The sequence below is a fragment of the Accipiter gentilis genome, chromosome 6 (assembly GCF_929443795.1).
Source record: "Accipiter gentilis chromosome 6, bAccGen1.1, whole genome shotgun sequence".
In the NCBI taxonomy this organism is placed as follows: domain Eukaryota; kingdom Metazoa; phylum Chordata; class Aves; order Accipitriformes; family Accipitridae; genus Astur; species Astur gentilis.
Window position 1 is genome coordinate 9,145,141 of NC_064885.1, and position 25,336 is coordinate 9,170,476.

The 25,336-nt window shown below is 52.0% G+C and overlaps 2 protein-coding genes across 4 annotated transcripts in view; both read right to left on the reverse strand.

The window, feature by feature from the left end:
• Positions 1 to 607: 607 nt before the first annotated feature.
• Positions 608 to 23,941, reverse strand: P2RX1 (purinergic receptor P2X 1). 3 transcript variants are annotated; one of them, XM_049801999.1, is made up of 15 exons: positions 23,867 to 23,941; positions 16,911 to 17,022; positions 14,306 to 14,535; positions 10,784 to 10,931; positions 10,190 to 10,261; positions 9,659 to 9,728; positions 9,034 to 9,130; positions 8,226 to 8,306; positions 6,485 to 6,626; positions 5,272 to 5,402; positions 4,500 to 4,590; positions 3,751 to 3,816; positions 2,999 to 3,091; positions 1,462 to 1,509; positions 608 to 1,151 (listed from the first exon to the last, which is right to left on the reverse strand). In XM_049801999.1, the coding sequence occupies exons 2-14, from the start codon at positions 16,941 to 16,943 to the stop codon at positions 1,465 to 1,467; spliced, it is 1,299 nt and encodes a 432-aa protein (XP_049657956.1). In that variant the 5' UTR covers positions 16,944 to 17,022; positions 23,867 to 23,941; the 3' UTR covers positions 608 to 1,151; positions 1,462 to 1,464. The 3 variants fall into 3 exon arrangements, with proteins under 3 accessions (XP_049657956.1, XP_049657958.1, XP_049657959.1); XM_049802001.1 differs by lacking the exon at positions 23,867 to 23,941 and adding an exon at positions 17,139 to 17,999; XM_049802002.1 differs by lacking the exons at positions 608 to 1,151; positions 1,462 to 1,509; positions 2,999 to 3,091 and adding an exon at positions 3,103 to 3,221.
• The window catches only part of ATP2A3 (ATPase sarcoplasmic/endoplasmic reticulum Ca2+ transporting 3), a 57,916-nt gene continuing 52,489 nt past the window's right edge, over positions 19,910 to 25,336 (reverse strand). Inside the window, 1 exon segment of the mRNA XM_049801973.1 lies at positions 19,910 to 25,210. Within this exon segment, the coding sequence (XP_049657930.1) occupies positions 25,187 to 25,210 (24 nt within the window). The 3' untranslated portion in view covers positions 19,910 to 25,186.

Genomic DNA, 25,336 nt, shown 5'->3' on the forward strand with positions numbered 1-25,336 from the left:
TGAAGGGACCAAGGCAAAATTTCCTCCGAGGGATGCAAAACGACATTCAGAGAGAGGCTGCGCAGAAGGTCTGTGCTGGTGCATCCTGGAGAACTGAACAGAGCCAGCAGCACAGGGCAGGGGCTGCTCGTAGTGATGTGGGGCTTGGGCGTAGTTCCTGATGTCCAACTGCACAGGCTGAGTAGTGCAAATCTTCTAGCAGAGAGAAGAAATTTTGTTTCTGGGCGCAAAGAGCTGGTTTGTGAGACTACCGCCGAGAAGATCAATTCTGACGGGCTAATACTGACCGGCGTGGGCAGCAGGAGGCAGAGCTGGCACAGGGCAGCCATTCTTGATGGCCCACAGTGTTTTAGCGGTCTCCACCAGCCAGCCTGTCTGAGGAGGAAACCCAAGTGACAGCCCTGATAACAACCCCTGCTTGTGGCCTGAGGTCCAGGAGCCCTGCACGGGAAGGGAGAGCCCGGAGGCCGGCACTGAGCCCATCGCAGAAGGCCCCACACTCCAGCCCAATTTACAGGATTGCTTTGCATGCACAAACCTCCGCCCAGTGCCAAAAAGTACTGCTTACCCCGCGCCCCAGCGCAAGCACGGGCACCACAAAGGGATGTAGTAGAAAAACTAAAGGTTTATTTATTTTTTTTAATAAAATACATCCTTACAAAATAACCATTTTTCTCCCATGCTGAGGGACTGGGCATGGTTCTTGCCAGCTCTCCTTCCCTCTCCCTCTCCTCAATTTGGAGCTGTCCAAGGATGCTGCTGGGGAAGGAGAGGCAGTGATGCTCTCCCCAGGGGCTTCAGGTGTGGGATGTCCTGGCACAGCCAGGGCATACCAGGCAGGGTTCAGTGGGAGCCCTTCAGAAGAGCCTGCAAAGGCAGCAGACCCTAGTGCCCTGCAGCAGAGCTTCTGGAGGGCCCCGAGTGTCCCTTACTTTAACCCACCCCCAGCATCGCAGCGTGTCCCACCAGACACAGGGCACCGGGCCAGCCGGACCCTGCCCTGGCTGCAGGGTGCCACGTTCCCATGAGCCGGTGTCAGATGCTGCTCCTGCTGGCCTTGGGGCTGGCACATGGTGGTGACAAGGGATGCAACTGTGTTTTAGGGGAGGAGGAGGAGGAAGAGGGTGCGGGTTTGTCGGTCAGCGTGGATTCTGCCAAGAGAGAGAGGTGCACAGTGATTGCTGGTGTCTTGCCCCCCACTGCCCCTCTTCAAGCAATGCTGCCATTGAAGATGCAATGTCAACCCCACATCCCGCACCCCGTGCTGCCCCGTGCACTTGCCTGCCCTGGGAAACACTGACCCCAGGTTAGACATTACAGCCCACAGCTCAGATCTCCTCCGTGCCTTCCCTGGAGCCCTGCTGCCTTCCTGGGGGCCTTGGGGTAGCCCTAAGACCCCAAGACCCATAGCTCTCATCCCCGCCAGCTGTATGCTAGCAGGGCTGGGGAAACACCACTCACCTCTCACTGCGTGTTGTCCAGCTCCTTTTCCTTCTTATGCGACTTTGACTGGAGGTTAAATGAGAGAAAACAATGATTCTTTTAAAGACCTGCCCCTTTCTAATGCCAGGGGAAAAAATTGGTTGAGCAGAAACTTCTAACCCCTAATGTATAAGCACATTTTCAGATGAATTAGAGGGGAGCTGTTTTTGTGTCCTATGAAAGGCCATGAAACATCCCATGGTCACAGAGATGTTCTCAGAAAGCAGAAAAGGGGACATTTTCCAGTTTGCTGAAGCACTGGTGTCCTGGTTTTGGCTGGGATAGAGTTAATTTTCTTTCTAGTAGCTGGTATAGTGTTATGTTTTGGATTTAGTATGAGAAGAATGTTAATAACACACTGATGTTTTCAGTTGCTGCTAAGTAGTGTTTATATGCTAAATCAAAGATTTTTCAGCTTCTCATGCCCAGCAAGCAAGAAGGCTGGAGGGGCACAAGAAGTTGGGAGGGGACACAGCCAGGGCAGCTGACCCAAACTGGCCAAAGGGACATTCACAGAATCATAGAATCATTTAGATTGGAAGAGACCTTTAAGATCATTGAGTCCAACTGTCAACCCAACACCACCATGCCCACTAAACCATGTCCTGAAGTGCCACATCTACATGTTTTTTGAACACCTCCAGGCATGGTGACTCAACCACTTCCCTGGGCAGCCTGTTCCAATACCTGACAACCCTTTCAGTAAAGAAATTTTTTCCTAATATCCAATCTAAACCTCCCCTGGCACAACTTGAGGCCATTTCCTCTCATCCTATCACTAGTTACTTGATAGAAGAGACCAGTACCCACCTGGCTACAACCTCCTTTCAGGTAGTTGTAGAGAGCGATAAAGTCTCCCCTCAGCCTCCTTTTCTCCAGACCATATGACATCATGCCCAGTATAAACTGGGGGGAGTTGGCTGGGGGGGCAGATAGCTGCTCAGGGACTAACTGGGCATCGGTCAGTGAGTGGTAAGCAATTGCATTGTGCATTACTTGTTTTGTATATTCCAATTCTTTTATTATTATTATTGTAGTTTTATTATTATTATCATCATTATTCTTTTCTTCCATTCTGTCCTATTAAACTGTCTTTATCTCAACCCACAAGTTTTACTTTTTTTCAATTCTCTCCCCCATTCCGCTGGCCTGAGGGGGAAGTGAGCAAGCGGCTGTTGTGCTTAGTTGCTGGCTGGGTTTAAACCACAACAACGGCTCTGCCCCTGCTTCCCTTAAAGCAATGCAAGCATTACCAGATATTGGAATATCTGGGGATAAAGGAGGGAATAAAGCTATTATCTGTGAGTCACACAGAAGATCTGTAATTTTGGAGAGGAGATTCATGGATCCCAGTCACTGACAGTCCCAAGGGCTCAGGATTCCCACTAGCTCAGGAAGGTGCCTGGTTGCTCCTCAATACTAATGTTGTTTGTGTTACAGCATCATTAGTCATGCAGATATGCACACTCACATACCCACAAGAGCCTCTGCAGGGGAGGGACTTGCTGTTACTTACAGGCTCCTGTTCTGCGTATTTGAATTTCTTCTGCTTGTAATAGTCCCGTCCTTGGAGAAAATGCAGCAGGAGCAGGTCGCAGAGGACAGAGGCCTTAAATCAAAGTGCAGTTAGGGTTGGGGCTGCCTTCCCAGCTCACCTATGCCACCTTGTACTTCCAGCTTGTTCCAGTTTGCCCCACGAATTTGGGTCACTCCTGCTTCAACCCACAATGTGGCAGCTGCTAAAGAACATACAGCCCCCAGATGTCAATTTAGGAGAGAAGTGAAGTGTGCTGGGTTCAATACTGGGGAATTTAAGTCAACAGAAATTGGTTTCACTTCAGGTATATGCAGAGCACAACACCCTCCAGGTCATGCTGAAGTCTTTAATGACCATAACCAAACAGGATGCTGTTTTTCTGTCATGCATGAAATACTGCCCATCACCTCCAAAACCCCCTCAATACCAGCTCTAACTTGAAACTATCAATACACCAAGACATTGCGCTGCCACGAAAGCCTGCCTTCCCCTCACTCGGCAGGGCAGTGGCTCCCGCTAGCAGAATTCACATCAGCTGGTGGTCAGCAGGAGTCTATTTTCCTGAGCTAGCAAGGCAGGAGAGCACCTCCTTTCTCCCTTTTGCCCATCTCCTGTTGCCTGAGTGGGAATCAGTATTTCACTGCAGCTCAGGGACACTTCCCCATGGATGTCACAGGCAAGGAGAATAATTTGAGAGTCTCTGTATAGAGGCTGGAAATATCTGAACTTACCACTCCAAAAATACCAATTCCAGAGCCAATTGTGGTCATGGTCGGGATGATGTCAAATTTGCCTGCCTGAATAAAATTGGAGAAAGTAGGTGATATGTTACAATCAACCCAGGGGAAAAAAAATGTGTGCCATAGCTGTAGGTGGGGCTCAGCTGAAGTGCCTTGCTGCAACCCAAACCACAACCACAGCACAGAGAGAAACAGAACCTCAGTAAGGGCTGGTTTTAAGCTCATTGGTCAAAGAGAAAAATATGGTAGGTTGGTTTTAGGGTGACAAATTGAAATTACTTTGCTTCCTCTATTTTCAATGTTAAAAAAAAAAAAAAAAAAAAAAAAAGTACATCCTTTAAATATTCCCAGTGGGAATACAATGAAGAAAGCCTTCTCTCCCAGTGGGAAGAAAAAGACAAATAGAAAAATGCAAATGTTCAGCTTTTGGAAATATCAGTAAAAGGTTTTGACTTTCCACAGTTCCCCCCGAACCTATCATGATGGTTTTTGGGACAAAACCACTGATTGAACTGCAGCTGATAGATGTAAGCTGTAAAATGGGCTTCCCCTCTATGTTCCCTTCCCTGGCACTTCCCAAGAGCTGCTGTGAGCGCGTCAGCACCTGAGGGAACTACTCGCACTGGTTTTCCTGGCCCCACGAGACCCCCATGCTGCATTACACAGCTGGTACTTTCCTGAGGACATGGCACTGCCGTGCCGGGAATCGGGGGGTGAACCCAGCGCCTGGCCACTCTTACCTTGCCATTCACCAAAATGTCGAACCGGATCCCAAACACCTTGTAGAGTGTCCTCTTATCTGTCCCATCTTCTTTGTAGTATTTGGCATATCTGTCCAATTGGATGGCAAGCGTTAGTGGCCTGCCAGGGTGTCTAAGAGCCCCCCTGCAACCCAACGGCATTGGGATCTTGGTGGGCTGCAGAGCAGGACAAAGATCTGCGGATGTGCTGTCACAGACCTGCTCCTGACCTTCTCTTTAACACCCCCGAAGGAGCTGGGCTGTTGGCACCTCTCCCCTCTGTGCCTCAGTTTCCCTGCCTGCAAGTTGGAGTTAAAGCTCCTGCTTGTGCTGATACCTGATGACCCCAAGCACTACGTGACAGTGGATATTAGTGCAGCACTAGTGGCAGCTTCACACAGAGCAGCAGCTAGAGCAGCAGCTCGTGCCTAAATGTCATGCTGTGGCTGAATGCTTCGAAGTGTGGGAACATGTGAGATGACCCTGTACCATCTCCAGTTTTCCAAGTAGTTTCCCAAGAACTCAGCAGAGCAGGAGAGTCTGCAAGGGGGAGGAGATGTACAGGGAAAGGCAACAGGGTAATTTTGAGGCCAGGGGATGGATTATTGCTTTTCGCATGCTATTCTAAAGACAATGCTGCTGTCTGGCACTGCAAAGGTAGTGAGTATTTTGGAGAACAGTCCCTTATCTTCCATCATCCCTTGAGTGCTGTGGGATCCTGAAAGATGTCACCTCTGAATTCTGCCTGGAGAGTTAACAGGGGTCTCCTTACCTGAAGTTGAAGCCTGGTGAAACATTACTGTCATCATTGTAAAGGCCGTGGAACTGGTAAATGGGTTTGCAGTACCGGACGGGCCAGTCAAGGTCGCAGTTCCAGTCGATGGTGATGCCCACCACTCCACCCTGCAGCCGAGAGGGGAGTCATGAGGTTGCCCCTCCTTGGACCTGGCCCACATGGAGAAATGCTTTCCCTCTTCATGTGCGGCCTTTCTCAATGCTATGAGGTGTCCTGACCTGGTTCTCCAGGTACATGGACCCCACCACTGCCTCAGCCCGCCTGGGCAGCCTCGGCTTTGTGTCCTGTACATCACCCTATGTGGATGCACTTGCTTCTGCCCTAAATGCTGGATACACAACTAAATTCATGCCCTCTTGTTCCTGATCAGCATCCCATGACCAAGGCATGGTCCTGAGAAACAGTGCCTACTGCAGATCCCTCATGGTCCCTGTGGGACAGCCTTCCCTTGCCTGATTTTGCCCACGAGATCCGCCTTTCCTGTGGCTTAACCCTGCCATCAAACCATTAACGTCACAGGGAAAACCAAAGGCAATTTAACATGGTCACAGAGGAGAGTGAAATGAGCCCATGAAAATCAGAAAAAAACCTCGTCTAAGAGAAGTGGCCACCTGCTAGGAAATGAAGCAGTCCCTCCTGAGCTTGCTCCAGGTTGCAACTGGCTGTGCCTCAGAGGCTCTTCTTTTTGCACCTTTAATATATGCAAGCCTCTGATTTTATTTAGTGCCTGGCAAAGTAACTTAAGGCTCTGCAGCGCAGAAATAGCAGATACTCTTGCATATCAACCTGAGAAGCGTGAGGCAAAGCTGCATTTCTGAGCCTGGGGAGAGGCTGCAGTTTGCACTGTGCAATGACCAGTATTTGACCATCCAGCCAAGGTTTCTGAGCTCAGTCAGATGGGATTTGGCTACGCAGCTCTAGTTATTCGTTGCACAAATTAAAACAAACTGAACCCTGGATTTAATGCCAGCAGGTCAAATCTTGCCAATCTTACAGGGGAGTTTCCAAGAAAGGCTTAAATATTAGGCCATGTCCAAGGAGATTCATAATCTTTAAGAGCTAATTCTGACACTGCCTCATGAGTCCTTGAGAAAACAGATGCCTTGTGTCTCAACAGCTTGGGGATGATTGATCTGTCAGTGTCGTCCCCCCCCATGCCAGCAAGAAACATTGTTTGAAATTGAAGTACCTTAACAGCCAGGAAGGTAAAATTCTGACCCGATTCCTTCACTATGTATCCCAGGTCAAACACGGGGCATAAGGAATCGGTGACTTTGTGATAGGTGCACTTCTTCAGGTACTGTTTGGTAACACTCTCAACCAAATTGCGCCTGTGAATGAAAAGAGAGTGAGAAAGACTCTGAATAACCCAATAATTTGGGTGGGAAAGGACCTCTGGAGGTCCCTGGTCCAACCTGTTGCTCAAAGCTGGGTAACGTCAGGGCCTCGTCTTCCTCCCCTACATACTCGTCAGAACCCACTGAGGGAGAGCAGGCCCTTTCCTCCAGCCCTGCCTGGTTTCTCCCACCCCATCAGCAACCCATTTCCCCTGAACCTCCTCCTGCAGAGGAAGCCTCTCTGCTGTTTTCTTTCCTGCAAATGTTCTCCAATTCTGCTTTGGGTTTGCTGCTTTGCCTGCTGCCCAAACCCAGCACCCGTCTGCCTGTCCTCACCTCTTCTAGGAAACCTTTCTCTCATTCCTCAGCTTTGCAAATCCTTCCATGGCCTCCACCATCCCTCCCAGCTGCCTCTCCCATTTACACATCAGCTGATCCATGGGCTCTGCCAGGCAATGCTCCACACACCAACAGTTTTCATCTGGGACAGCTCACGGATAGTGTATCCCACAGCTTTTACATTTAGCTGGATTTTGCTATCTCCTCCAGAAAGGGTGAAAAGGAAAGGACAATGTCTTGCCTTCCACCGCACTCTGCTCTTTCACCTAAAAATAGTCCTTCTGTGAAGCCTCCCGGCCCCAGACGTTTTGGAAGACTTGTGCTTTGCTCAACCCCATCCCATCGTTCATGCTCAGCAGTTAATTAGCAGCAGTGATCAAAGGCAGGAAGTTTCCCCATGACCCTAGCTGGCTTCGGCTCAGCCTCTGCAACAGCAGCCAGCACGGCCACCCTCGACTGCCAGGGCCTGCTCTCCCCCACCGTGTCCCCCCTCCTGCCTGCCCTCGCTCAGGTTGCCACCTCTCCTTGCTGCTGGTGGGGGTCCCCTCTCCCAGCCACCTCTCGGGGTGCAGCGCAAGGTTGGCTCGAGATTTTGCCAGGGGTGCTGGCTGCAAGGGTATTTAACCTTGGCTACAGCGCAGGGACGCGATCGGCTTAGAAAGAAGAATCCGCTGTCTTCAGCACAAATAGCTTCTTGTTAATTTGTTCCAAATCAGATATATAATCAGTGTCATCACAAATCCTCTTATGTGTGCACCTTCAGCCAGCGGCACCGTTTCCAGCGCTGCCTGGAAGGGGCCGACTCTATAATCCATTGCAGAAACAGGTGGGAACTGTGATGTTAAGAGGGGCCTCTGCTCATTTTTGGGCACCAAGCTTGTCCTGGCTGCTCGCATCCCACTGTGCCATGTAGTATTTTACTATTATCTTCAGGGAGGAAAAGGGAGAAGAAAAATGAAGAGTCAGAGAAACTATTTTCATGTGCATCAGGTGAGGGTAACTCAGGGGACGTTAATTCCGGAAACCTTCTTCCCTGTAACCACAGCTACCAGCTGAGGTGGGACAGATTTGGGAGGGAAATGTCTCAGTTACTATCAGCTAATGTGGTGATCAGTGCAGCAGTTAGAGTAGTCCTGGGCTTGCTGATGAGGGGCAGCATCCTCTATATCAAGCATCCAGCTACACCCATGGTTTTCCCTGAGAGACACAGCTGGGGGAACCGAGCAGAAGCCATCACCCCAAACGTTCTCTTACCTGGACACCTTGAACCTGGGGAAGGTGATGCTGTTCTTGATGAACAAAGTGAACTTCTCCGCTTCTGACAACAGGGCAGGACTGAAAAACAGAAGTGTTGACATGTGTCCGTCACTCAGCTCTCCAGCCTCTAGGGAAAGCCCCATTTGGTGGAGATTCATCCAAACTGGGACAAGCAGGACCCAGAAAAACTGGTGATCTCATCCCTTCCCGTTGTAAGTGAAAGATCCCAACAAGGTGCAGAAAAGCCCCAAGGAAGGATGGAAGTGCCTGTTAGGGGACAGAGAGGGAGTTAGGTGCTGAGATTTCAGTTAAGAAACCCCAAAAGCACAGTGAAGTGGCTGGAAGAGAGCTCAGGCGCCTGCATACTTCCCTGGGCTCCTTGATGGACCTGTGGCTGTCCCTGTGGCCCCCCTGCCAGGAGGGGAGACAAAGAAGAAAAGGACTTTGCATCTACCAGGAGGTGCTTCGTGGTGGCCTGTGGAGGCTGGAGATGGAGAACATCTCATGGACAGAGCACAACTTTACTCTGAAGGCAAACAGGATAGATGGGGGCTGCTGGTCCAGGCAAAGAGCACCCAGCAGAGATGGGGTGAACTGCCAGCAAGGTCGGGAGCAAACCACGCCAGGAGAGGCGCAAACCCCCTGGGGACTCCGGGCAGCATGTACAGCCATGGGGTCTGCATCAACCCAGGCTGTCCTGGCAGCAGCCTGCAGAGCACAGGCTTGCTCTGCCCTGGACTGGGTGCTGCTGGTGCAGCTGGGGCGGGACCGGGGTGGAAAAGGGGGCATCGACTTCATTCCTTACCTGGGAACATGGTCATCAACTTCAACGGGGCACCAGCCAAAGATCTCACAGGTCTTCACAGAGCTGTTGAAATTCACGCACTTGCCTGTCATGAGCCCTTTGGGGAAGAAAGACGGCTGCTCACACCCCTGCATACTGGGAAATCCCAGCCTCACACTGGGATGGATGGGATCTGGTTGGAGCTTCAGCCCTGCCACAGACATCCAAGGCACAAAATACTGAGGGCTTTTGGTGCCCCTTTACAGAAGGGGTAATTAATTGTGGCCTCTCAGCTCGGGGCAGCGGTTTCTCTTGCACTATTGTACAGGGGAGCAACTGGGCATTTTTCTTGCTAAAATACATCTCAGAAAATGCCAAGCTGTTAGGATAGCACTGTGGGGGAAATGGTTTAGTCTTGATTAACCTTTTGTTGGCAGAGCTTTCTGCAGCTCAGGTATCTTTCAGAAAAGGGAAAGCGGGACCAGCCCAGGTGGGACCCTCACCTGGCATGTCAGAGGCTTTTCCCAAACCCCATCAGCTGGTCCCCCTGCCAGACACCCCAGCTACGCGGCTTTGCCGGGGCACGCTGTGCTTAGCATGTCTCACCAAAAACACCGGTGCCAAAGCCTCGGGGCCCGTGCCGTACCTTGTCCCTGACGGCTGTATTTCCCTTTGCTGCAGTCGCTGTCCTGCTTGCAGAGCCCGGCATCCGGCAGCTGTTTGGAGAAAGCAGGCAGCCGCTTCTCAGCATCACACCCTGAGGTTTTGGTCCCTCTGTCCCTCCTGCCTTACCAGGCAGCATTTTCCTTGGGGTAAACGCTGCTCAGCTGCAGCCAGAGCCTTGTCCATACACTGCTTCCCAACCAAGGATGTCCAGATTAAGCAGGAAAAATAGGGGATTTCTTTTTTAAACTCCAGGCAGATGCTTTTGTTCAAGCCTCAAGTCTGCTCTGCTTGATCATCTCAAAGGGAAGAAAACTTAAGTGGATGCTGGCCATTTTTCAGCAGAAAAAAAGCCTTCGTGTAGCACTCGCAAATCAGGCACGATAACATGGGGCCAGGCTCAGGCTTTTACTAAACCTTTCAATGTCAGGAAAACTCCTTCCCCAGTGCCGCCACCACCACAACCCCCAAAATTACAGAAGCTGAGGCTGCTGAAGGAAGCCAGTGTGCTTACCTCGGGGCAGTTTCCTTGTTTCTGTCCAGGGGTGACAATGAAGTTGGTCATCACCACGAACGAGCTGTCCCCCTGGGGAGACACAGCCAACAAGATCACAGCCAGCACGGCATTTTCTGATGGAGTCTCTGCAAGGAGCCTCTCACTGGGGCAAGTGGTAGGGCACCCAACCACCAGGCAGACGGCACCTTTCTCCCTAACTTTGGGTCCTCTGCCCTCTGCTGCACCTCAGGAAGCTGGTGGTAGCCCTGGGGAGGTGCAGTGCCACCAGTCCCAGGGACAGTGGAGGACCCCCCTTGCTGCCTGAGATGCTCATCTGGAGGCACCGGAGGACCCTTGATCCTTTTGGAGGCAGCCTCAAACGTGCCCCATCAACCATGGCAGGTCCCAAGCACTGAATGCTTCCCAGGGGTGATATGTGGGCAGAAGTTTGTGGCAGGAGGAACCTGCTTTCCACCACAGACACACCATGTCATGGTTAGCCCCGTGGAAAACCTACGCCGAGGAGCCCATCTGCACACCAGCACGTGGGGAAAAGCAGCCATCACGACAAAAGCAAACTCCCTAACCCACCCACCCACCCTGCCTCCTTACCTGGGGTGGGAAAACGTAATCCACCACATCCCAGATGTGAGGGCCCATGACACTCTCGTTGGTCAGCGTCAGGCCTTTCAGCTTCACCGAGACCGAGCTGACAATGCTGTCCTGAGACTGGTAGCCCTTCTCATAGAGGAAAACCCACCTGGATAGAGAAATGGGGTGGGGTGAGCATGGCCACTGGCACTCATGTGCAGGAGCCCCAAGTCCTAGCACATTGGTGTGGAATGGGGCTTCTTCTACCCAGTCTCACCTGCGGTTTTATTTGCCAAATTTCCTCTAGCTGGATAAGGGATATGTTGCTGAGCTCTCCCACCCTTTGCCCGAGGCATGCGGTAGCTGCGGGACCTGGCTTCCATGGTGGGGTGTTTTATTTTGTGGACTGGGACACATTTTGTGGTTGGGGGTGTGTGAGGGCAGGTGGAGCAGGGTGGCCATCGGCCATTTGGGACTTAAGCCTGCAGCGGGTTTGCAGCTTTCTGGGCTCAGCGACCCACCTGGACCCTCCTGATACGCTTCATAGGCACCCTCCAAAAAGTAGTGCCTCTAGGGCCAAGACAGGGGTAAGTCTGGACATGGCTCATGTCCAGGGCCACCGTTCCCCATCCAGCAATGGGAACCACGGAGCCTTGGCCCCAGGTGCAAGAATGCTGCAGGAGCAGGGTTGAGGACACTGCTGTGACCGGCATGGGGTTTTTCCCTGTGTTTCCCAGTCCATTGCGCAGCCATTAGGGTCGGCTTCTGACACTATTTAACCTATGGCATAAACAAGCTGCTGCTGGATTAACTCTGACTCAGGGACACTATAAACATGGGTGAGCAACCATTTCGGGTAGTGCTCCCGGAGGCGCAGAGCATTCCCGGCGCTAAAAAAGGAGCGATCTGGTTTTTGTCCCTGCCACCACGGGCACCGGTCCCGCTGGCTGTGACAGAGGTAGCGCGCTGCCTGTGGGATGGACGGCCTGTGACACCAGCCCGGTGTGTCAGCCTGTCCTCGGGCACCTGACCGATGGGCACGGGGGAAAATGGGGGAACCCCAGGTGCTGCCCAGAGGTTGGCCCTATGGGTGCTGGACCTTATGGGCACCTCTTGGGGATGGTGCTTTTTGGCTTGCAGCCCCATCAGCATCCTGGGACAGGGGGCAAGGGGATGGCATCGACCCCAGTAGCTGGGGATGGGAGCAGAAATTCAGCACTGCTGCCACCCCAGCTGGGACCCCCAGCTCCAACCTTCTCCTCCACGGCAGAGGGCCATACTGGGTTACACTGGTTACACTGGGCACCTTTCCCAATGACCTCGAGGCTGCAGGAGGCTGTGAGCTGGGCAGCACCATGGTGGAGCGTTTCTCCAAATCCGCCTCCAGCACAACCTCTGCCGCTGCCACCTCATCCCTCTCTGGCAGAGATGGCTGCAGGCACACAGGGCTGAGCACCCTACTGTGAGACCGCCTCCCCACGGCAGGGCAGGATGTGGCCCCCACCCTGCCGCTGAGCCACGGTCACGGCAAACAAGGCGTCATTTCCCCATCGTGCTGTAAATGCCACCTCGAGCCCTGCCCAGGTGGTTAAAGTTCCCTGGTGTTACTCCCCAATGTGGCAGTCGCCAAGGCCTCATCCTTCACCGGCCCCATCCTGCGGCTCAGCCCGCAGCCTCCTCGCATGCAAGCTTTTCAGGAAACAAAAGCCAGAAAGCAATGGCCAGCTGGGGAGGGCCTGGCATCGCCTTGCTAGCAGCGATACCACCTTATTTCAGTGTATCGGCAGAAAGAAGAGCTGCTCCCCAAGGGTGATGCTGGGTCTCTCGGCGGGGTCAGCCCCGCGTCCCTCCTCTGCACCGATGGCACTGTCAACACGTTCCTCCAGCACAGCCATGCATCGGCACACGTCCCCACGAGCATCCCACACCTGCTGCCAAAGCTGGGATAATTGTAAATAAATAAATATCTGCCAGCCAAACTTGATTTCAAAGAAGAGAAACTCTCAAGCAGGCAAGGAACCAGAGGCAGCGCTGCAGGCAGCGAGGGGATGCCAATGGCCGGTGGGGCTATGGGCAGCCGCAATCACAGGCAGCCCCTCGCTAGCGGAGCCTGACCCCACCAAAACAACAAAAGTTTAGGGTTTACAGCAACTTTATGCCAACCTCCTCCCCTCTGCCCCTGGCTGTCATCCCCAAGCTGGTTCTCCTTTTGCTCCCTCCTAGCTGCCTGTCCTGTTTTAGCTGGGTTGCTTAAGCCACGTTTCCTTAGGAAGTTGTGCTCTGAGCAATGGTCTCTGCTGGTTCCCCATCTGCAGGAGTGGCTGCCCCTGGCAGGGTTTGCCGGAGCCCTGGGGCTTCACGGACTCAGCCCTTAGGAGAGCCAATGCTGCTCCCAGTAACACCAGTCTGGGCCAGTGCAAAACCCTTCGCAATGGAGCATCGTTGACACCCTGGCTCGGCAGCAGCTTGGGATGAGGATTACCTTTGTGAGCCAAAGCGCTGGTGAGCAGGGTGGGAGTGATGTGGGGGTCCCACAGTGACCCCCCTGGGAACCTTTTCCCCCTTTCCAGGAGATCTGTGCTAAAAGCAGGGATGGGTACCACTGCTCCCCAAAGCTACTAGCTTGCACTGAGCCCTGGGAGCTACTGCCTCTCCTTTGGGCTACACCAGGCATCCTGCACCCCACACCCCAAAAATACCCAGTTTTTCCAACTCATGGCCAGACACCCCCTCTCCCAGCAAATCTCCTGCCATGGGGCCCTTCCTGATGGAAGGGTGCTCGAGGGCTGAGCCCCCAGCAGCCATGGGGGCACAGCAAAGATTTTTATCAACCATCACATCCCACAGCACAGCACAGCACATCATCCCACGCCAAGGGAACAGGGACCAAATCACCGTGGCAGAAGCAGCAGCCCTGGGGCACCCGAGGACACGCATCCTCACACGGCTCTGAGCCCGCCTGCTCCACTCACTGCCTTTTTTAAGCAGTTGCTCTTGCACCACGGCTGCCTCCCACAAGCAAAGCAAACCAGGGATTTGGAGCGAAGCTCCGTCCCGGCTCCAGACACTGGGCTGGCCCTGCCTCCCCAGCGGGGTGGTGGACGAGGAGATTTATGGTCCTGTCTCAAGCCGCTTGGGTCTCACAAATCACCGTGCTGGCCCCAGCTGCCTCTTAGTTAATATAAATGAAAATAAAAATAACAACAGATTCTCAGGCCACCATCCAGCAGCTCGAGCAGGATTTGGATGTGGCTCAGCGAGGAGACGGGGCCCCGGCGCACAGACCGGGGCTGGGCAGGGATAAGCCTCCAGCCCGCACACGCAGCAGCTTCTGGGGAGGATGTGGGGACCTGTGCGGCTGTCTGGAAGACCGATGGTGGGACACTGGGCTGCGCAGGAGTGGCCACGGCCAGAGGGACGCGATGCCATCAGCAGTAACACCCCCGCCCCGCACTGGGATACAGGAGCTCCTTCGTCATCGTTGCTTTTTAACCTGGTGGCAAAGCATTAATTTAGGGGAAAGTGGGCGCCGGGGAGCCTTACCCGATGATGTACGCCAGGACAATGAGCTGGATCAGCCGGAAGGTCAGTCCCACCTTCTTGTTCCTCACCAGCACCATCCTGGGGGTGTCATACTCGAAGAGGAAGGAGGACACCTTCTCCATGCACTTCTGCCCCATGGCTGTGCCAGGGTTGTGCCGCAGCCTCCTGCCAGCCCTGCTGCTCGCTGCACCGTGGGTCGGGCCGTGCCCACAGCCGCTCGTGCAACTCCTCTGTTTGCAGAGAGGAGGGAAAAAAAAAAAAAAAAAAAGAAAAGAAAAAAAAAGATAAAATCGCTATCAGCGTTGCTCTGTGTACATCTGGGCTGTCGGGTTTCCTCCTCTGTCTGGGGACGGGGTTTCCTCTTCCTATAAGCTCTGGGCTGGGAGCAGCCGGTGCCCTACATGGTCCGGGGGTGGGACGGGGTGCGGGAGGGTGCAGGGCCACTCCGCTGCCAAGCCCACGTGCCACCGGGATGGAGCTGCCCGCTGCAAGGAGATGCACCCTCGTCCAGGCAGGGGCTCTCCATGCAGGCAGCGCTTGCGGGGCAAGCAGGGACCACGAGGCATCCCTGGGGGCAACACTGGGATGGAGGAGATAGTGGGGGTCCTGGGAGAGGATTTTAGGACCTGGGGTTGGGGGTATCATCTTTCCTGCCCCAGCAGCCACCTCAGGCTGTGGGTCTTCTGTTCTTGTCCCTAACCTGTGTCCTGCTCTGTCCCTCAAAGACTGCCCTGGGAAAAGGGTTGGGAAGGGGGAAGGTGGGGGCAGAGGAACCCCAGCCCAGCAATTCTGAGCTGACCCATGGGGCAGCCGGACTCCCAGCTTGGCCCACTCCCGCAGTGAGGCCGCCTAGCTGGGGCTTGGCCGGTTCCCAGTGCTCGCACAGGGCCAGGCTGGGCGCATTTCAAAGCATTTTCAGTATTCCCAGCATTTCCTGAAAGGCACGGCCATGAGCAGGGCCGGGCGGAGAAGCCTGGGTCACAGCGAGGGATGCTCGGTGGGGTGGTGCAGACACTACTTTAAGTGAGTATCACTGAAAAGGGGGCTGGATTCGTACATGCCAGACTGAAATTTGTGGCCTGACCTTGTTGCAGTGGGGGTTTTGGCTCATTGCTGGGGAAAGCGCAGAGCCCATAGATGGGGGACCCTGTACCCGTACTGCATCCCACCAGGCAGCCTCAAGGGCACAGTGCCACAGGGGTAAGCTCTTTGCTGGGGAGCACTGGCACTGCAGAAGGTTGTTTCTGGGGGAAACAGAGGATATTTCGCCCCAAAAGCCCAAAGCCTGGCAGCTTCAGCACTCTCCACAAGGACAGGCTCCATCCCGTGAGCCCTGGTTCAACTGCTGCCTCCCGTGACCTCAAAGGATGCGCTGGCTGCCTGCGGCCACCGAAGCTGAGACAAGCCCCCTCTCTGCAGAGGGAAATGGGTGTGGAAAGATGGAGAAGTTTAACTTGCTGGGTTAAATCTTTCCTTTCCAGAACATTTCACATCATTGCCTCTCATGTTCAATTGCCCATCGCTTGGCATCATGTTGACCTATCAACTCAATAGTTTGCAGACCTGACAACCGCGAAACGAGTGGAAAGAATCAATTATCTTTGCTGGGCAATAGGGAAAACGGGGGAAAAAGCAGATGAACCATTTATCCAAATTTTTTGGGAGTACCATGAGCCTTGGGAATCAAAATCAGATGATCCCACATTACAAGTGACATAACACCATCCCAACGCCCCAGTCCTCAGCAACATGGAAAGCTGTCAGATGGGGAGCCAAAAGCAAATATAAAATGCTCATGCTAATCCTATAAGATTGAAGGCTGATACTGCTATTGAGTGGAGCAGACAAACCTTATAAGCTTAGATATCCGTCAGGAGAGAAGCAAATAACTTACTGTATGAAACGAGGCCTTTTAGGGAAGGCTGCTCACCCTTGCCAAAGCCATGGGGATAATGAAAATAGGACAGCTAAATTTAACAGCAAAATGACTTGTAAAGGAGTCACTTCTAACCTTCTCTCTGGTACTTGGAGTCAATAAAATGGTTATAGCATGGATTTAGCTAAAATACTTTCCATTGGGAGATAATATGCATCTCCCATTTTAGTATCTCTTGGAGCCACGTTGCAGTTGGCAAGTGGCCGCGGTCGAGGCGATGCGGGAGCAGGGAACCCCAGCACAGGAGCACGCACGGGGCCTAGGTCTTCTCCTGGGCTGCTATCAGCACCCAGCATGGGCACCCTCTTGGCCATGGCACCCAAATGTTTGAAAAAAATCATAGCCTAAACCCTCCTGGGCTTGCACACCACCATCGCTCACACCTTCCCCGTGCCCATGCCATCCCTGGGTTTGCCACCCTTTAAATTACTTTATAACAGGGACTTTAATAGGTGTGGGCTGGCATTGCTAAGCTACGTGTTGGGGTGTGAGCGGTGCCAGCTGGCTGGCATGTCCAGCTGCCTGCCAGGGCTGCATCCTCCACACCCCTGTTTGCGGTGATGCTTCTCCTGGCGATAACCCGCATGAGCTGCTAACTCTCCTCCCCGCCACTGCCAGGTGGTTATCGCAGGGAATTATTCTGCTTGGGCTGTGAAATTGTTAAGTTACCTGCCCAGACAGGGTGGTCACCTGCCGGGACATGATGAGTTCATGGGGCTGCGATGCTTTCTGCTGCGGCTCAGGCGCTGGGCTGTCCTGATGCGAGGCCAGGGCTTACTTTCTGTTTGCAAGAAAAGTAATATCACCTGCTGTGATAATAAATATATTACTGTAACGCCTAAACAAAAAAATAAAAATACAAAAAGAATTAGTGGAAAGAGGGTTTTATAAGCATACTGTGTAAGGTGCAGCCCAGAGGAGTGCCCACAACCTGCTGCGCAGACGCTTGCACAGCTGCTGTGACCTTGGGGATGTTTTTATCTTGGGTTCCTGCAGACGCAAACTTGTACGATGCTGTCGATACACAGTCATTTCCTCTGAACAACTTTTGCATCTCTCAGCTGCTTTCAAGCAGAGCAGCTGGGAGGCCCCAGGGGTGCAAAGACTGCGGGTGCTGCTGGAGGAGCAGCAGCAGCTTGAGCTCTTCTTCTGCAGGTCCTGGGCACTGAGGCTGGGTTTGCCCTGGGCACAGAAATTCTGAGCTGGGTTTGACCTCCAGCCGCATGCAAATATGGGACCAAGCAGGGTGGGAGCACGACAATGTGGGGAGACAGAAGGCAAAACCAGGTAGAGATAAGGAAAATGAGCGATCTAGCTCCACTGCCCACGGGAGGGGAAAACGGGAGCAGCAACAGCAAATGAGCCCCGAAGGCCTCTGTGTCAGCGTCTGGAGTTGCAAAGCCCCAGGACCAGATTGCCCAAATGCTCTCCTGGGTCAGCCCGGTCCCCAGCATCAGGTTTGGCCTCATCCAGCATCTCCTTCAGCTCCAACTGGGTCAGATGCTGAGGGCGTCAAGGGCTGGTGACCCACCGAGGGCATCCCTGGCAGTGCTGCGCAGGGTTAGCACAGGACTGGGTCCACGGCTGCGAAAGCAACTCCTTCCCCCTACCCGTTAAACAGCCTCAACCTCCGCTTGGGCCTGTCGAGAAAAAAAAAATGCAAAAAATGGTATTTTTAAGGGAGACATTTGGAAATGTGAGTTCATCCTTGCTTCGAGCTGGGACATGGACCCAGAGCATGGAGGAGATGCTGGGGTGGTCTGAAAGCCTCTGCATGGGGCTCGAGCCCACCTGCACCCATGAAAGCAAAGCTGTGGTAGGCATAAAAACTACCAGGTCTTTCCAGTTTCTCAGACATTTCTTTTCCAAAACCTTCTTGGGGAGGAAAAAAAAAAATAATAAAAAAATATAGATGAAGCTCATTACACAATCCAGACTCACGCTTGGCAGCTTCCAGCATGGAGCTCTGAATTTCAGCACAAAAATGTGCAGCATGCTGCAAATCTGGGGATGGGGAGGAATAACACAGTGCTAAGTAGATTTAAAATATGACGGTGGGTGCAAAGGGGACCTGCGGTGGCTGAGGTCGCCAAGAAGAGCCCCTGCAAGTTGGTGGCTCTTCACAGCAAGTTTGGCCACCATGGGTCCCCTTGCCCCCACCAGCCAGAGGAGATGCTCACGCTGCCCCGGTGGCGATGGGAAGCGGGGGTGGTGGAATAAAATTGGCAGATGAGAGCAAGCGAGGTCCTACGAAACAGCATGTTCAGTTTTCTTTCCAATTTTAACTTGTCCTTGACCTCTCTTCGCTCCTTCCCAGCAGGGCTGGCTCCGCTCTGTGCCCGCCCCAGCGCAGACAGATGTTTTTGGTGGTACTCACCCCACAGAAGCGGCATTTCCATCCCCGGTTGCTGCGGTAACACGTCGCCCTGGAAATACCTCGGCAGTGGTTTAGCCAACGCCAAAGCAAACACATGAACCTGAGATGCTGGGGGTACCGAAGGGCGTCAGCAGCCCTATTCCCATCGCAACCACTGGGAGCGTGGCATGCACACCCTGTGGGGCAGCTGAACGCTTGCCATGGGGTACAGGGACCCTTGGGGATTTTTTTCGAGGGGCAACACACGTTTTCTCAATTGTGCCTCTGAAAGACATGCATAGCCCCAGCGGTGATGGTCCCCAGCTACATGGGGACTGATGGAACATCAGGTGGGGAATTTGGGGGATTTTTGCCTTCACTGCTGTGTGCTGAGACAGCGCTGCATCCTCAGGAGCAGCTGGTACTGGGGACCAGTTTGAGGATCACCTCCAGCCATGGTGGTGGTGGGTGCTGCCCCTCCTGCACCAACACCGGAGACCACTTCTGCACTTGGAAAGAGGAAACAAAGCAACGACCCTTTCAAAAAATCAGCGTTTGCCTGGGTGTCCCACGTCCCTCTTTGTAGCCCCCTTTGGGTTACAAAGGTTTTGGGTTACCCCTTGCACCAGCTTTCTCCTGCTCGTAGCACTGGGAAGGGGCACATGGGGCCACATCCCAGCAAAAAATGCACCATGGGCGGATGTTGCCATGAACCCAGATTTGCTCCAAAACATGACCTGCAGCTGTGTCAGGATTTTCCGCTCAAAACATGACCATGGGCAGAGTTCCGGGCAACGTGGAGATGGAAACGCATGGCCCTGAGGCCCTGTGCCACCTGCCAGAGGAGGCCAAGTTATTTAATTATTACTTATTTAATAATTACTTCTTGTGGAGGTCATTGCAGGGCTTATTTAAACCTCCTCTCTCAGCTGGGGGAGATAAGGTGAGGACTATTCTGGATACAGTCAAAATTAGCACTGTTATTTGTATTCTTGTGCCCAAAGAGCGAATTAGCTGGTACTTTAAAAAATTCCCAACAGTCATATCATGCCACTCCTTTCATTTCGCCTTTGTCGTCCCATGCCAGAGACAAGCTCAGCTCCATTTCTAGTTTGGCTGCTCTGAAAACCCACAAGAAATCCTGATCTGGTGAGCACAGCTCCTTTTACGGCTGAAGAATGCCCTCAGGCACTCTGTACAGCTCCATGGGCTTCCAAATGTCCCCCAAATCAGCCAAAAATGGGGTAAGAAAAGCAAAAAAATAATAATTAATAAAACAACAAAAAATATCCAACAAAAAACCCCAGAGTCATCCAGTAAAATTGCGTTTATTTCTGTAATTTCATAAGTATAAAACAGATCAGCCCAATATTGTGTGAACAGAGTGGATTGTATGGATGTGACCACAAGGAGCCTTCCCACGTCTTCACGGCACACCTGGCTATTTACAGTCAGACAAAGGACACGATTTAGGAAGCAGAAATTTAGTGGAAAAATATCTCTCATATAATAAAATAGGAAACCTTGTTTCTTTCAATTCTACCCACGCCTCAGATAACACCCTCCCGCCCCCCCCAAGATATAATGATTTACCTTTCGCTAGAAAGCACAAACTCTGAGATTTCTAGATTTGGCTGTTCAGGCATCTCATATAAAAAAAAAAAATCAGCATATTCCCGGATTGAAGCCACTGAAGGCACCCGCTGGCAGCTCAGCAGTCGCCCTCCTTTTGGTCCCAAGCGCCCGATCAACCCAGCTCAGACACCAGCCGGCGGCACCCATGTCCCCATCGCTCCAGGTGCACACAGATTTAGGCTCCTTTAATGCCCCACTCATACAGAAAGCTGAATGGCACCAAGGGGACAGGTCCAGAGAGCACAATTTACCCTGTGTGTCCCCTTCCTCACTGCAGCCCTGCAAAGCCCACCACAACCTGTGCCACGCAAGCTCTGCACGGGGTGAAGCCCTTCTCCTTTGTCCCAAAAACCTGACGCCCCGGGCTGTCTCCCCGCCAGGGACAAGCCCTGCCAGAAATTGCCACTGCAGAAGTGGGGGGAAAAAAGCCCAGGTGGGACTGAACTGGGACAACTGCATCTCTGGCAGCATTTATACAAGGTGATGGCCATGCCAGGTATGGACCAAAAATCACAGTAAGTCTTAGAAGTTGGTACTGGGGGCTCCTGTGTGTTTGAGTTTCAGGAGTGGTGATGCCAAGGTCACCGAACCTCATGAACGTCTCCCGCCAACCGGGACAGTGTTAGCCCGAGCCCCTGCATGGCAATTATTTGATGAGTTTTGGCAGAGCAGGACCCTGACTGAGAAGCGGCACCACCGACCTGACATACAAAGAGGGACCAAAAATTGCTTCTGAGTTTTCCTATTGCTCCTCTGGCTACTTCTGCCATCCACACCATGAGCAGAGACACCAGTTCAATCCCAGGTTTGACGCTCTTACAGGAATGAAGTCCCTCAACCCCTCCAGTAAAACCTGTCCCTCCTACTCCTGACTTCTCCAGCACCTGGTGGTACCATCCAGCCGTGGCTGAGCAGAGCATCAGAAACACACGTACGACATCTTCACAATGCCAAAGTCTCAAACACACAAATCAAAAAACCTCACGCAGACCCTGAGCCGTACAGTGGCCACATGACAGAAATAAACCATAGGATGCAGTACTTCTTTGCTCTGAAGAGCAACTCTTTTTCCTTTTCCAACATGGCTCCAGACAGGATCACACACCGCAGGGGGGAAAAGCTCATCCGGCAACTGGCCACAACGACACGACATCCCAAAACAGCACAAAAGACTTTCCACAGCTGCTGCCCAAAGCCGACCCCCCTGCTTGCTCCAGGGATGTGGGACCCTCGCCTCCCGCCTTGGCTGTAACCCAGCACGGTGCCTGGCCCCTGAGAAAGGATTATAAAGTGCTCATGGACAACCGCGTGCTGCCATCCCGGCGCGTCCTCCGCTGTGCATCTCGCATCGCTGCTTCTGCGCAGGCAGAGGATCTGTCCCAGAAGATGCTAAAGGTCTTGCTGGAAAGACCTAAGTTTTATTTAAAAACTTTGAATATGCCAGGCAGCACCATCAAAATAAAACTAAAAAGGAAATAATTCCTAAACTCTGTTGTCAAAAAAGCAAGGATCCTGGAGGCTTTGCCCCTAAGCCGCTTTTTTTAATAAGCTGCTGGGCAAAACAGCCACTCAGTGTCCATCTCCCTTGTATTGCACACAGTCAGATGCCTCGGTAAGGCATAAGACCCAATCCCAAAGCGATGGTCTCAGCTCTGGGATCTCCAAGTTTGCACAAGAACGTGCTCCAGCCTGTAAAAGCGCCCAGCAGGCTGCTGGTGGCATACATGCAATACATAACTACTCCGTGATTTATCCTGACCCTTCACTGAAGCATAAAGGAAAAATAATTACATCTACTGATATTTTTCTACTTTGTTAAAATATTCGAACTATAAGCCTCTGTAATCAAAAAGCATGGAGTGCAACCTGTATTCCAAGTAATTAAAGGATGGGGTGAAAGAGAGAGACATGGTCAACCGTTCACAAGGGGAAATGGGGATGTGTCAAAATGGTCCCTCCTAGCAAGGGGGGTGCCTGCTCCTGGTAGCCTTAGTGCAGGTTTCCTGCACCATGTTCTAGGTAGATCTAGCGGCTTACAGTATAAAGGTAAATGCAATTTGCTGCTGCTGGAAAAGAACAAGTCTTTGGCTGGGACACAGCTGTGGTTTCTTGCCCATGACGGCTTGGGTTTTGGTAACTCAAAATTGCAACCCAACGATTGCACAAAGAGACTGACATTGCCTGGGCTTGCAGCAGCATGGCACCTCCACCAATGATAAAATAACAGCAACTTGGCATCTCTATCAACAATAAGATAACGAACTCAGCATCTCTTCAAATCGCTGTTCTGTTAGTGGGTTCAGAAGGATGCCTGCTACAACCACCCCCATCTCTCTGCTGTCAGGTGAGACTAAGCAAAAATTACCAGCAGGAATTTAATAGCAAGTTAAAATTTCATGATTTCATCTCTGCTCCGAAACAGAACTCTTACTTATTTTTTTTTCCTTTTATGTCTCCTTACTTTAGAGACTCCCATCCATTATTCAGTACTCATTAGTGGGACCTTTACACAAGAAACTCCTCCACACACCTACATATCTGGGTAAAATTAATAATCCTACACCAGACCTTAAGCCCAGGGAAACCAGTGTAACTCAGGTGGTGCAATACGGAGTGGATGGATCAAGCAGGTCCCCACAAGCACGGTGGACCGAGGCCACCACATCCCAAGGAGATGCCATTGGGCAGCTGAAAGTCCTGCTGGACCCTACGAATGGGGCTGGGACGCTCTGCATCTGGTCCAGCCTCTCCCAAACTGGTTTTCAGCCTCAGGGAAACACAGAAGCCATTTCCTCTGAAGTCACTGAGCTGATACTGGATTAAATTCCCGCTGGTTCTTCTCCTGCACAGAGAGCTGAGATGATCTGTACTAAATAGGGTGCAATCCACCCTTTTGGGGAAGGGCAAATCACGCGTCTTCAGCGTTAGTCTTACTGAAGCCTTATTTTGAAGGCTTAAGCAGTACCTGGGTCATGCCCTGGTCCTCTGCGCCAGGGTGAGTATCATCCATGGTGAAAATCTTTAAAGAGGAATTGGTTGCCCCATGGGATCACCAATTAAATCAATTAGACGTGACACATTTGAAAAATAAAAATTCTTCAAGACAAAGTATAATAATATTTAAAAAAAAAATCAGCAACAATGTTCTAACCACAGAGTATCTATAAAGATCTTTTTAAAGAGCTCCATATTAAAATTCCTTGAATACATTATATATTAAATACAGTAACAACATTTCATGCAAGGTTTTCTGTACAATTAAATCAGCTCAGTAGTATAACAATTCTGTACATTCCCATTGGTCTGGGGGCTCTGCTCATCTTCAATGCTGGTGATGGAGAGAAGAAAGGAGGGATGATATTTGGCACCTACTGTACAGAGGAAGAGTAGCTCTTGCCCAGGTGAAAGAGAAACAGAAAAGCACTGGAAGCTTTTAAGAGGTGAAAAAGTGAAAGAAAAAAACCCAACAGCAAAGGAGCAAAATGCTATCCAAACCCCTGGCTCTAGTGCTGTTGCTGGAATTCAAGAGAAAGGAAAGACACAGGGTCTGGCTAACTAAATATCATCAGGATGGATCACAGGGGAATGTGAGGGAAACAGGAGGGAGGATTTGGAGAGCTGGAGAAGAAATCACCTGCCATCGGCTTCTCAGCTGACGCAGCGCGATGGAGAAAGATCGATTTACTGGATTCCAAAATCCACTCCTGATCCACAAACTCTCGCTGCAGCCTGTGTCACTCCTGCTGCAGAAAAATCCCAAGAGGATAAAATAAAGTTGGTGCCTTATGAAAAGGGATGCCACAACAAACACCATTCGTGGAGAAGGACTACATTATGTACAAGCATACATTCATTCCCGTCTCAAAGGCAGATCACCGGTGACAAGGATGCCCTGTGCAAGACAGCGATGTCCTCCAAAGCAGAGGACACGAACTCATGGACATGCTCCTAAGGACCTAAGCTCTACTCCTGCTAGGGAAATAGTTAAAAATCAACTGAGGAAAGAAAGTGTGACCAGGACGGAGCAGTAGACATGAAGAACGCAAAGTTGGTCATCCCTATGCTCTGCTTTAGATGGTTGCCCCTGCGAGGAAGAAGGCTACGGCTTAAATAGCGTAGATGGGATCCAACGAGATGCCGGATGGAGGAGAACAGACAAGACTATGTCATGCTTTGGTGTCAGATGAGCCTGAGAAGGTGCGAGGCTTTCCACAACACGGGGAACAAACAGGACAGTGTGATAAATAGGGAGAACTTCACCTGCCACCATATGCACCCGACCTCGGCACAGAAACACACATCCGCGAGATCCACTCCACCAGCGGTCACGCCACGAAGTGATTTTCAGCTGCTGCAGCCCACAGGCGCTGCGGCCACCGCAGCAGAGCGCAGCAGCCGCAGCGATGCACCCACCGGCACTGCGGACGTCAACGAGGGTTGGCCACCCCAATCCATGGCCTCTCGCCTCCCTCCCCTGTCCTCACCCACCACCAAGTCCTTCCCGGCCCCGTGAGCTGCCCTCGCGCATCCCACCTCGCTGGGGGATGTGGCCTCCCACCCACGCTCAGTGTACTGCCTAAAATCCCGACTCCCCGCCTTGATCTCCCATGAAGGATGCCTTGCCTGAGCTCACCCGGTCAGGGTGAAAATTGGAAAGAGGGTCTCAAATTTTGCAGGAACAAATCCCCAAAGAACCACGTTGCGACAACCCAGGTTCACACAGCTCTGTCCCCAAACCCTATGCCAGCTGTCCAGTAATTGCACTCTTATGTACAGGAAAAAGAAAGCTACGAAACAAAACAAAATCAGTATTTTTCTTTTCGACGATTCACCCGCATTTGTCTGATAGTCGGACACATGCATGTCCTGCTGGCTTCTAGCGATGGTCACGCATGCAAGACTTCAGTCCGAATTACAAGTTAGGGATCCTTTAGTTAGGAGTGTTTCCTTCGTGTCATTCATTTCTTGTCCTCTTCTCCTGAAACGAAGGAAAAAAAGAGAAGAAAAAGTACTGGTTAGAGTTCAAAAGCAAACCAGCTCCCTGTTTTTGTTATCAAGAGAGGTTACTCCTGGGCTGATCCCAGAAGGGACCTGGGATCCCATC

Bases quoted from the DNA above. Each gene is read 5' to 3' on its own strand.
- P2RX1 (XM_049801999.1), bottom strand. From the start codon at position 16,943: ATGTCCCGGCAGGTGACCACCCTGTCTGGGCAG. The intron at 14,536-16,910 runs GTAACTTAACAA...CTCTGCAAACAG, and splicing joins TGACCACCCTGTCTGGGCAG to AGGAGTTGCACGAGCGGCTG. The intron at 6,627-8,225 runs GTAAGAGAACGT...TTTCATTCACAG, and splicing joins CCCAGGTTCAAGGTGTCCAG to GCGCAATTTGGTTGAGAGTG.